At 38.2% G+C, this 12,482-nt stretch overlaps 1 protein-coding gene across 4 annotated transcripts in view; it reads right to left on the reverse strand.

Moving 5' to 3' along the window:
• Positions 1-9,206: 9,206 nt before the first annotated feature.
• Positions 9,207-12,482, reverse strand: part of GLRA2 (glycine receptor alpha 2) — a 207,189-nt gene continuing 203,913 nt past the window's right edge. For all 4 annotated transcript variants that reach the window (XM_070783826.1, XM_070783827.1, XM_070783825.1 and 1 more), the window contains one exon: positions 9,207-9,580. In XM_070783826.1, the coding sequence (XP_070639927.1) occupies positions 9,302-9,580 (279 nt within the window). In that variant the 3' untranslated portion in view covers positions 9,207-9,301. The remainder of the gene's footprint in view (positions 9,581-12,482) is intronic.

A 12,482-nucleotide genomic window follows, 5' to 3' on the forward strand; every position in this document is an offset into this window, starting at 1 on the left:
GTGGTTTCATTTTAGTCTCACAGCATCCTTGAAAGGTGGGCAGGTGAGGCAAATATCTTCATCATTCTGCAGACATTGCCTAGTGTCCCATGCTAAAACATAGTGTTGTTTCCATTTCTTTATCCCTAGAATGATAATGGCAGTGATGACGATGGTTGTCATGCACCACATGCATAGATCAGGCTAGGATCTCTGATGGGAAAACACTCTTCTCTAGTTTACAGGAGAATAAACGGAGGCTACAAGAGAAACTTGCCCAAGGCTACCGTGCCTGTGATCACAGGATGATCTGGCAGAATTTTTTGTGAAAGCTATTTGTAAACTGTCCTGGTGCTGCACAAATGTTAGTTAAATATAGCAAAAGTCCTAATAACTTTCTCCCACTGAACCTGGTATGCCAACTGAAACATTTTCAACACTTCAATCAGGAAAATAGTCTCCTCTCTGTATTAGGTCAAAGTGAAACAATAAGAATTCTATTTCTCCCTTTTACCAAAGATATTTGTTCAGACTGTCTATAGAAAGGGTCTTTTCACTTTTAGGCAGGCTTTTTGATGTTTAGATGATAATTTAAAATTGTAAGAGTTACAGTAGACCACACAAGAATAGATTTCATTCACAGGTGATAGATTCTGAATGATGTCCTAAGTGAAATAAAACATAAAATAAAGGTAGATATAGAGGGAAATTAGAATTACTATTTATTCAGGTACCAATTAATTTAGCTCTTACCTACAGTTGTATAAGTAGATATTATTATGTTATATATATTTTACAATATCTTCAATACTGTGACTTAGAGACGTTAAAACTTTGCCAAAGGTCACCCTGACAAAAATGAGACAAAGGGAGAATTTGAACTCAGTTCTCACTCCACAAACTATGCCTATACAACAATGCCACCTGCCTTCCAAAAGAATGGGCAAATAATTACATAGAGGTAAAATCATTTGAAGGAGAAAAAGTTCCATTTCTGTTTCTACCTGGGATACGTGGAAAAAGCTGGTGGGATATTTAGAAAGGAACCAAGATAGTATTCAGGGGATTTTGCTTTCTGAGCCCAAAGTTACACCTATATGCTGTGTGGTATGAGGCATGTCACTAATGCTACATGTCTTGGTGCTATCCAGTTCAGTTCAGTTCAGTTCAGTCACTCAGTCATATCCCATGGACTGCGGCATGCCAGGCTTCCCTGTCCATCACCAACTCCTGGAGCATACTCAAACTCATGTCCATAGAGTCAGTGATGCCATACAACCACCTCATCTTCTGTCATCCCCTTCTCCTCCTGCCTTCAATCTTTCCCAGCATCAGGGTCTTTCCCAATGAGTCAGTTCTTCGCATCGGGTGGCCAAAGTATTGGAGCTTCAGCTTCAGCATCAGTCCTTCCAATGAATATTCAGGATTGATTTCCCTCAGGATTGACTGGTTGTATCTCCTTGCAGTCCAAGGGACTCTCAAGAGTCTTCTCCAACACCACAGTTCAAAAGCATCAATTCTGCTGCACTCACCTTTCTTTATAGTCCAACTCTCACATCCATACATGACACTGGAAAAACCATAGCTTTGACTAGATGGATTCTTTGTTGGCAAAGTAATGTCTCTGCTTTTTAATATGCTGTCTAAGTTGGTCATAACTTTTCTTCCAAGGAGCAAAGGTCTTTTAATTTCATGGCTGCAGTCCCCATCTGCAGTGATTTTGGAGCCCCCCAAATAAAGCTTGTCACTGTTTTCATTGTTTCCCCATCTATTTGCCATGAAGTGATGGGATTGGATGCCATGATCTTAGTTTTCTGAATGTTGAGTTTTAAGCCAACTTTTTCACTCTCTTCTTTGACTTTCATCAAGAGGCTCTTTAGTTTTTCTTTACCTTCTGCCATAAGGGTGGTGTCATCTGCATATCTGAGGTTATTGATATTTCTCCCAGCAATCTTGATTCCAGCTTGTGCTTCATCCAGTCCAGCGTTTCTCATGATGTACTCTGCATAGAAGTTAAATAAGCAGGGTGACAATATATAGCCTTGATGTACTCCTTTCCTGATTTGGCACCAATCTGTTGTTCCATGTCCAGTTCTAACTGTTGCTTCTTACCTGCATACAGATTCCTCAGGAGGCAGGTCAGGTGGTCTGGTATTCCCATCTCTTGAAGAATTTTCCACAGTTTGTTGTGATCCACACAGTCAAAGGCTTTGGCATAGTAAATAAAGCAGAAGTTGATGTTTTTCTGGAACTCTCTTGCTTTTTCATTGATCCAACGGATGTTGGCAGTTTGATCTCTGGTTCCTCTGTCTTTTCTAAATCCAGCTTGAACATCTGGAAGTTCATGGTTCATGTATTGTTGAAGCCTCCATTTGTTTACATATTGTCTTTGTTTTCATACCATAAGAGCTGCTGCTGCTGCTAAGTCGCTTCAGTTGTGTCCGACTCTGAGTGACCCCATGGACTGCAGCCTACCAGGCTCCTCCGTCTGTGGGATTTTCCAGGCAAGAGTACTGGAGTGGGGTGCCATTGCCTTCTCCATAAGAGCAGGGTTGAGTAATTTTAGCAGAGACGGTATGGCCTACAAAGCCTAACCATTTTACTATCTGGCCTTAAAAAGTTTGACCACTCCTGGTCTAGGGAAAGAGTGCCAGGCAGAAGAAATAGCACCAGCAAACGCTCTGCGGTAGAAGTGTGGTTGGCATGTTTAAGCGCTGGGCACTATTCCTGGAGGGAGGGGTGGAAAAGGGTTGGGGTGGGGGTCAGATTGGAAGAGGGTTGGTGGGGGAGGTCAGATCACATGGCCACAGTGAAGGTTCTGACTTATTCTCTGAGTAAGATGGGACGCCATTGGAGGTTGAATGTAGAGTGGCATGATCTGATTTATGCCTGGAAAGGAGCTTTCTTGAACTGTCTTCCTTTTATCTCTTCTGCCTTTCTCCCTACCCTGCCATTAAAGCCTTCTCCTCAGAAAGTAGGGCTAGCTTAAGAAATGATTAGCCATAGAAGGGATGCAGCCTTGGTTAGTTCTAATCCTTGCATGTGAAGAGTCTCCTAGCTCTTGATTCTATCATTTTTGAGGACCGGGAACTTCTGACGAGACTTCAGTGTGTGTGAGGACTGACCAAACTGTCTACTCCATGACCAGTCCTACTGGGAAAAGGCTGGTGTAGCACGCACTACACAAAGAGCAACCCAGAGCTTTGCTCTCCTCTTTGAAGACACATTCACCTATTTATGAATCATTTATGCCAAATTAATAATGAAAATTCTTAAAGAGATGGAAATACCAGACCACCTGACCTGCCTCTTGAGAAACCTATATGCAGGTCAGGAAGCAACAGTTAGAACTGGACATGGAACAACAGACTGGTTCCAAATAGGAAAAGGAGTACGTCAAGGCTGTATATTGTCACCTTGCTTATTTAACTTATATGCAGAATACATCATGAGAAACGCTGGGCTGGAAGAGCACAAGCTGGCATGAAGATTGCCGGGAGAAATATCAATAACCTCAGATATGCAGATGACACCACCCCTATGGCAGAAAGTGAAGAGGAACTAAAAAGCCTCTTGAGGAAAGTGAAAGAGGAGAGTGAAAAAGTTCGCTTAAAGCTCAACATTCAGAAAACGAAGATCATGGCTTCTGGTCCCATCACTTCATGGGAAATAGGTGGGGAAACAGTGTCAGACTTTATTTTTCTGGGCTCCAAAATCACTGCAGATGGTGATTGCAGCCATGAAATTAAAAGACGCTTACTCCTTGGAAGGAAAGTTATGACCAACCTAGATAACATATTGAAAAGCAGAGACATTACTTTGCCAACAAAGGTCCGTCTAGTCAAGGCCATGGTTTTTCCAGTGGTCATGTATGGATGTGAGATTTGGACTGTGAAGAAAGCTGAGTGCCAAAGAATTGATGCTTTTGAACTGTGGTGTTGGAGAAGACTTTTGAGAGTCCCTTGGACTGCAAGGAGATCCAACCAGTCCATTCTAAAGGAGATCAGTCCTGGGTGTTCTTTGGAAGGAATGATGCTAAAGCTGAAACTCCAGTACTTTGGCCACCAAATGCAAGGAGTTGACTCATTGGAAAAGACCCTGATGCTGGGAGAGATTGGGGGCAGGAGGAGAAGGGGACAACAGAGGCTGAGATGGCTGGATGGCATCGCTGACTTGATGGATGTGAGTCTGAGTGAACTCTGGGAGTTGGTGATGGACAGGGAGGCCTGGTGTGCTATGATTCATGGGGTCGCAAAGACACAGACAGACTGAGTGACTGAACTGAAGTGAACTGAATAATGAACTTTCTAAATTCTGGCTCATGGTCCAAAAACATCTAATACACATTACCCTCACCTTGGAGGAAGCTGAATTGCTTATTATTTTTGAGATGCATTTTCACCAAAGTAGTAATATTGTATCTTTTCTTTAGTGAGGACATGTGTGACAGTGTGAGGGTAATTTTCCCTCCTTCAAAAATGGGAATAAATAACTTGTAAACTAAATTCCATTGGTCTTTTTTTCAACTCCAGTGTGTTTTGGATCATTCAGTAACACAAGACATATACTCTCAGTGAACATGTTCTTAATACTATATGCACCATTTGAACTACCTCTCTTAGGCATTTTCAACAGAAATATTGTATGCTGTCCTTTACCAATTTATTTAGTTATCCATGAATATGGATCATTGGACAATGACTTTTTACTTTCCAGGCTTTTATTTTCTTAGACAGTGTGGTCTCCAGTGGATCTTCCCAACCCAGGGATCGAACCCAGGTCTCCCGCATTGCAGGCGGATTCTTTACCAGTTGAGTCACAAGGGAAGCCCATGGATATAGTAAAAGGAAATAGTCTGAGGAGTTAGGAAACAAACATGGCAGATGTTCAACTTCTAATATGATAGATGACTTGAGTGAGGTATATGATTCATGGAGCTTCTGTTTATTTATCAATTCTTTGTGATCTGGCTACCTTGGATTATTATTAGAATTGAATGCTGTTGTAGACATAAAATCATGTTGATATGTTGAAAACACTATATGAATATGAAGTTGTGGTGCTATTTTATACTTTGTGATCTGTGAAGAGCATACATTACTTGAATCATTCAGTCTATACTGAAAAAAAAAGAAAAAAGCCAAACCCAAACTGGTGAAAATAAGAAAAAGTTTAAAGCGGAAGTTAAAAGGAATTTAAAAAGAGCATTTGGCAGATATACGGCTTATATTCATTCGACAAATTGGCTTCAGGCTTAAACTAGGAGATGCAAAAATCCTAAAAAATATTCCGAAGTGTTTTTTTTTTTCTTTTTCCAAAGTGGTGAATCATATGATATGGAATTTTATGCTGTGTTTTGGTTAGAACCTACATATTTGATATTAAAGGAGTAAGCAAAATGTAAAGTGACATTCATTTAATGTTTATTGGAAAATTTGCTTTCAGAATTTGACAGGTTTTTTGCAGTGGCATAGATGCAGCACGTGTGTGTAGGCTCAGTTACGTCCGACTCTTTGTGACACCACGGACTGTACCCTTCCAGGCTTCTCTGTCCATAGATGAGGAGCTTAGTGCTAATACTGTTTGGAAGGATTTTTAAAAATCAACAGCCAGTCTGGTTTGTAGAATCTGTTTTGGACCAAGGTGTTTGAGAGTGCCGTAAAGAGTCTTAAGCCTTGAATCATCTCAGTCTGTTCGTAAAACCAAGTGGTAGGAATTGAAAAATGTTTAAAAGTCAAATCCCCAAGTAATCCATTATTTGAAAAGTGGTAGCAGTAGTTGGTTACTTCTCATTGCTTGAGTGGAAAAAAACTTATGTAAACTTTGTCCAACAGGCACAGCATAGCCTCCTTCACCAACTTTTTACTTAATGATAGTAATAATACTCATTGAGCATTCCAGCTTTGGCAGGCAGTGCAGAAAACCCTTAGAAACATAACCATTTTCTTCCAGAAGCTTCCAGTCTAATGAAAACTAGTGGTAAATTCTTTTCCTCAGAGCCATGATTTTACTTTTGAACTATTTTCTTGTACTATTGTGAAAGAAAAAATGTCCTCAATTCCTCCATTATAAGGGAATTATGTATTTTGTCAGAATATGTGGTGCTTAAAAATCTTTCCCTTGAGATTTTATTTATAAACCTAAATTCAAGAGTGATTTCTAATGAAAGACGAATTCCATATGATGTAACTTATGGGTGGAATCTAAAATACAGCACAAATGAACCTATAGATGAAACAAAAACAGACTCACAGATATAGATAACAGATTTGTGGTTGCCAAGGAGGAGGGGAGGAGGGAGAGAGAAGAACTGGGAGTTTGAGGTTGGTAGATGCAAACTATTTTATATAGGGTGGATAAACAACAAGGTTCTAATGTATAACACAGGGAGCTGTATTCAATATCTTGTAATAAACCATAATGAAAAAGAATATGAAAATGAATATATATATATGTATATAACTGAGTCACTTTGCTCTACATCAGAGATTGGCACAACATTATAAATCAACTATACTTAATTTTTAAAAAAGGTCTTCCCACTGAATGTGGACTATAATTAGAGAAAAGTCAAGAACACTACTTATCATCTAGGATGTCTTTACCTACTTGTGTGGCTGGCAGATACATTTAGAGGTGAATATTCAAACATTTTTTCTAATGTGGGGACTACACCCTCCCTCTGAAAATTATACAGCCAGTATACACTTTGATTAGACATGATTGTTTAGCTTTGGATTTTCCACCAAGGTGCCTCCCCATCCCATCATATGTAGCCTCAGGGCTCTTCCTAGTACACTTACGGGGTCAGGCCCATCTTTGGGAGGCATTTTAAGCCTCAATTTTACTACTTTTCCATGGGAGCAAGAGATTTGAGTAAGCCTCAATTTTACTACTTTTCCATGGGAGCAAAAGATGTGAGACCAATCAAAGACTTTGCCTTATTTGTTTGGGAAGGAGTGAGCAATAAGACAGAAATAGTGTTTTGGGAAAAAGGCAAAAAGCATGGCATTAATCTAGCCGAGCTAGGAATTGTGTAGCTTCTTACCCAGTATAGTAGAATTCATAATAATAATACTAATTTTATTATTATCTGTTAGTTATTGAGAATTTACTATCTGCTAGACACCAAGTTAATGGTTTTACTTGCATTTTTCTCAGTTTATCCTCTTAAAAGTCTCTGAAATAGGAGCTACTCAGAAAAAGCAGATAACTTATCTACGGTAACCCTGTTGATAGGTGGCTGAGCTAGTCTGTCTAACTCTAAAATTCATGCTTTTAGCCGTTCTGCAATATTCCTTTCTATGGAAATGATTCAATATTTGAATAGGTTTAAAAGGCCATAAACATCAGCTTAGGAATCCACGTCTTCCTGAAAATTTTATGATGGATACCTTTAGTTAAGAAAAGGGCCTCCCTGGTGGCTCAGACGGTAAAGCGTCCGCCTGCAATGCGGAAGACCCGGGTTCGATTCCTGGGTCGGGAAGATCCCCTGGAGAAGGAAATGGCAATCCACTCCAGCACTCTTGCCTGGAAAATCCCATGGACGGAGGAGCCTGATAGGCTACAGTCCATGGGGTCGCAAAGAGTTGGACGCGACTGAGCGACTTCACTTTATCTACAAGGGCCAAGATGAGTTACGTCTATTTCACTGGGGTTCTCAGAATTATTTTTCATCATGGAACTCTATTCCTGACAAAAGCAGGATGGATAGGTGGACAGGTTGATATTTTAAATTTCTTTTCAGTTTGGTATTTTATGATTCCTAAGTGCTCTTGGAAGTGTTCTGTATCTCATGTCCAGTATTAGCTTCTGTTTACAATGACTACTAATACTTCCTTATCTCCATTTCCCTGTTTCTACAATGAGAATGATGTATTTTTTCTTTCTTCATGGGGGTACTATGAGCTACATTTTTATATTACAACAAAAGTATAATAGCTATGTAAATACTTCAAGTTTATGAGGAAGACCAGAAACAAAAATCTAAGTTACCATTCTCATCTCAATTATTTACATTGTAATGCAAAAGTGAAAAGACTTAGCTTCTGTGGCACACTTAGCTTTATTGAAATTGAACAAATATTTTTAATAACCCCTTTTACAGCACATGTAAAATTTAATTTTTTCATTATATTTTTTTACAGGTTGTCTTTTATCTGAGTAAGCAAAAATACGTCTTTTTTTTTTTTTTCTTACTTAAAACATGTAGCCAGGATTCAAACCACATAGCTCTGGTACCAAAAAGGAAACAGGTTATGAAAATCACAGTACAACTTTAAAATTCTTCAAATTAGTTAAAGATATTTCAAACAATATTCACTTGGATTGACAGTAGAAATCATGGGTCAGTTGACATTAAGATTAAGAGTTACACCTACAATGAAAGCAGAAATGGGAAATTCAGGCTAATATGAGCTACATCGTTCAGGACACATCATCTTCATAAATATGTGGCTGAGAGGCTGCAATGGCTAGGTCACGCTTGAGCACTTAATTGCACGTAAATATAGGCAAAGCAGAAAAAACTGTTGTGTGCTAACTTGGATCTAAAAGAAAATGGGCATTCATTTTCAAGAGGGTATATGATCAAATCAGTTTCACAATATACAATTCAAATCCCCAAATTGCATCTAGGAAAGAAAAAGAATATTAAAATGCACACTTACACAGACAATAAAGTAGAAACCTGTTCTTTGTGATTGGTATGTGTTGTTGTTGTTGTTTTCTCAATAAGTAGAAATTATTTATGACCACAAAAGGATTTCTCAGGTGAAACACTAATTACAGACATTGTAAAGAACATAGCTCAGGAGGCTGTTTTAAAAACAAGGCAGCATTTTCCTGAAAAAGTTTGGTCCTCAACTCACTATAGACTAGTCACTATGGTCAGATGGTAAGCATTTTCCTTGTGTGTGTGTGTGTGTGTGTGTGTGCACGTGCGTGCGTGCACACACATGTGTTCAAACTATCTTTTCAGTTCCAGAATTAGTTCAAACCAAACCAAAAAACAAATAGCCCTCAAGTACTTGACCTTGCATATCATGTCTAATTAATGCATCATCTGAAAGAGCAATGCTAAAGACTATGAATGTAATTATGCTCACGTGATTCTGCAAAACCTTAATTTTGTGCAAACATTTTCCTTCATCGCCCGGATAACTTATCTTTATTCATGTAGGTGCCAGGAAACCCACCCCCATGATCCTCCCTCCCCCCTCCCCCAGTCTTCTCCTCTGTCAAAGTGATATGAAGACAATTTCACTGTGTATTTACAAGCACAGCAGTTAGGCAAGAAGGTCCCAGGATCTGAAGAGCACATCTATTTCTTATGGATATCTTCATGCCGAATGATCTTGTATGTGATCCAGTAAAAGATGTTGAAAATGAGGAAGGCCAATGGGAAGGCAGCTCGAGAAATCGTGTCAATCCTTTTTGCCCGGTCCACAAACTTCTTCTTGATGGCATCTGCATCTTTGGGGGGCTGTGGGAGCTGGTTGGCAGGTGTGGCCTTGACAGCTGTTCCATCTTTCACTTGAAGGCAGTGACCCATTCCATAACCACTGAAATTAAAACGACTTTCACGAGTAACATCTTCTTCCTGGGAGAATAAAGACAGAGGAAGTACAGATTGGTTGTCAGTCAAATCAGATGGAAGATGCTTAAAATTCTTCAGAAGGAAAAGGGTAAATCACAGTTAACTGGTAGTGTGGGAAGCTTTTGGAATGGGAAGTTGTCTTTCAAGTTCAACTCAGTTATTCATGGAACAGATATAGTTCATTAACTTTTTAAGACTCAGAAATTAAGGGTAAGAATAATGACTCTGTGGTCATTTTAATTAAATGAAAAATAGAAACACCTATATTATATCCAGCACTGACTTTCCCGAAATCTAGTTTATTAATCCACAGCTTTGGATAGATTTGTTTTTAAAGCCAAGTCTTCAAATCCAAGTACTATACTCTAGATTTCTAAAGAGGACAGTTCATTCATACACTCATTCACTTAATCATTCATTTACCCATTCATTCATTCAATAAAGCATTTACTGAATCCTCATCATGTTCCTGAGCTGTTGTGGCCCATTCACAGCCCAGTTCCTTCCATTAACCTTGGCTTTAATATTAGTGTTAGATTTAAGATTAACTCCTTCAATGTATACCTTTCCCCCCTCCAACCCTCTAGTTCATCTCAGTTGGATATCAGAGATTAAATATTCATTGTTTGGTGTTCAATATTTCTACCATGGCTAATTTTTCTACTGTCAGTTTTTTACATTGCTTCTTTGGCTATTCATCTCTATCATATTTAAACATATGTCATTTTAGCTCATGTCAGTACCTCATTTCTACATGAATCAGATAAAAGACTGCAAAGTCATAACCTCTGGGTAAAGAGAAAATACCCTTCATAGAGACAAAAGTATGGAATTTGGGTGTGTGGTTGGGTTGAAAAGGTAGGATTGAAATGATCTGCTTAATAAAAATTTAATTCTAAATAGTCATCGATTGAATCATCTTCTGCAACTAGATTAGTGCTTTCTATAATACTGTGCCACCCTTTTGACTCACCAAAGATACTGCACTCTTTATCTTTCCAGAGAATAATATTATGTTAATTAATTTGGTTACATTTTCCCAAAAGACAGTAAAATTCGGTATTTTATTTCATCACTATTTATTGCATGTCAGTTGCGCTTTCACGCATATAAAAGGTATACTAAATGAAGGACTTCTTAAAAATTTTATTGGAGTTTAGTTGATTTACAATGTTATATTAGTTTTAGGTATAGAGCAAAGTGACTCAGTTATACATATATGTATATCCATTCTTTTTCAGACTTTTTACCCACATAGGTTATTACAGAATATTGAGTAGAGTTCCCTGTACTATGCAGTAGGTCCTTGTTGGTTACCTGTTTTATACACAGTAGTGTGTATATGTTAATCCCAAGCTCCTAATTTATCCCTGCCCGTCCACATTTCTCCTTTGGTAACTGTAAATTTGTTTTTGAAACCTGTGAGTCTATTTCTGTTTTATAAGTAAGTTCATTTGTATCATTTGAATGAAGGACTGTTAACATAATATTAGTGAGGGAAAGCCCAACTGTAACCCAAATGGTACAACAAAGACAAATTTATGTGAGGAAAGTCAGGCCAAAGCTCTTCTAATAAAATAATTGTAAAACTACTCCTTTATAAAACCATCTTCCCAATACTTTTTTGTATTTGAGACTGTCTTTCACAAGTTGGTTCAGGATACTCTGTCTCATTTAACAAAATGTAAGTAGGATTTTTCATTCAACAATTAGTTGTTGAGTGTTGAGTTTATGGCAAGCGTTTTGCTAGATGCTGGGAGACAGGTGATGAAGTTGGACAAGAGCCCTACCTGCATGGAGCTTTTAGAACTCAGTGGAAGTGGCCAAACTAAAGACATTTTCATGTAAGGGACGTGGCTAAGAAAACCCAGCTGGATATTTGAGTACTGCTATGTGCTCAGCTCTAAAAGCTCTATAGTAGAGACTTCAACTGGACTCAGATTCAAATAGTAAATCTACTTTCTTTGCCTTAAAATGGGAATGATATATTTTATAGGTGCAAAAGTTTCAAATAAGTATTTACAAATGTGAAATAAACAGATATATTAATCATTACAGCATCATTGGAAGACTCATTAGTTAGCAAGTAAAGAAACACACAGGTCTCTAGGAGGAGGGAATGTGTTAGTTATGAGTTATAAGCAGTCTTATTCTTCCTACCTACTAACTTGTAATTAGATCTGAACCAGTGTGTGAGAGAAATAGAAATGCTGTCAATTGGTTTAGTAAATAGATATAGACTAGGAATTTGGCTGTTTGGGTTCTAAGCGTGGCTCCAAGGTTTATAAGCTGTGTTTTTCCTTAGGCAGGATATTTATTCTTTCAAGGCTTGGAGACCCCATGCCAAAATATTGAGGCTTGACTAGGTCTGTGGGTCTCAGCTTTGGATGCTAGGGAAGTTTTACAAGTTATATTTCTGCCTGCTTCCCCTCCTAGCCTCTTCCAGACCAAGTGAATCACAATCTCTGGGAATGAGAATGGAGAATCCATATTTTTTTTTAAAAATCCAATGTCTCTAATACAAATGGTTGGAAACCAGTGGCCTAGATCAGCTCTAATGTCCAGCTCTAAAATGCTGAACCTAGTCTATGTTATTAAGTCTAAGATAATTTTTTAAGTGAAAATCAGCCCTCAAAATATATTTCCCCTTATCTGCCTAAAATTACTGTGCTATTTTTCCTTTCCATATCTGTAGAATCTTACAAATTGCTGTTCTGTATCAACACTTAGAAAGTCATGACTAAGTGTATAGTTCACTGCCTGAGTGAAATAAGATTCTTTTAAAATTCCTGGGTCTCTGAAGAAATAAAAAAGAGTAGTTAGCTGGTAACTGGTTTTTAGCACATGAAACAAAAGGAATCCTAAATACATCCATGTTTTTTCTCAGATTGACTCATTCATTTAA

This window comes from Bos indicus, chromosome X, assembly GCF_029378745.1.
Source record: "Bos indicus isolate NIAB-ARS_2022 breed Sahiwal x Tharparkar chromosome X, NIAB-ARS_B.indTharparkar_mat_pri_1.0, whole genome shotgun sequence".
In the NCBI taxonomy this organism is placed as follows: Eukaryota; Metazoa; Chordata; class Mammalia; order Artiodactyla; family Bovidae; genus Bos; species Bos indicus.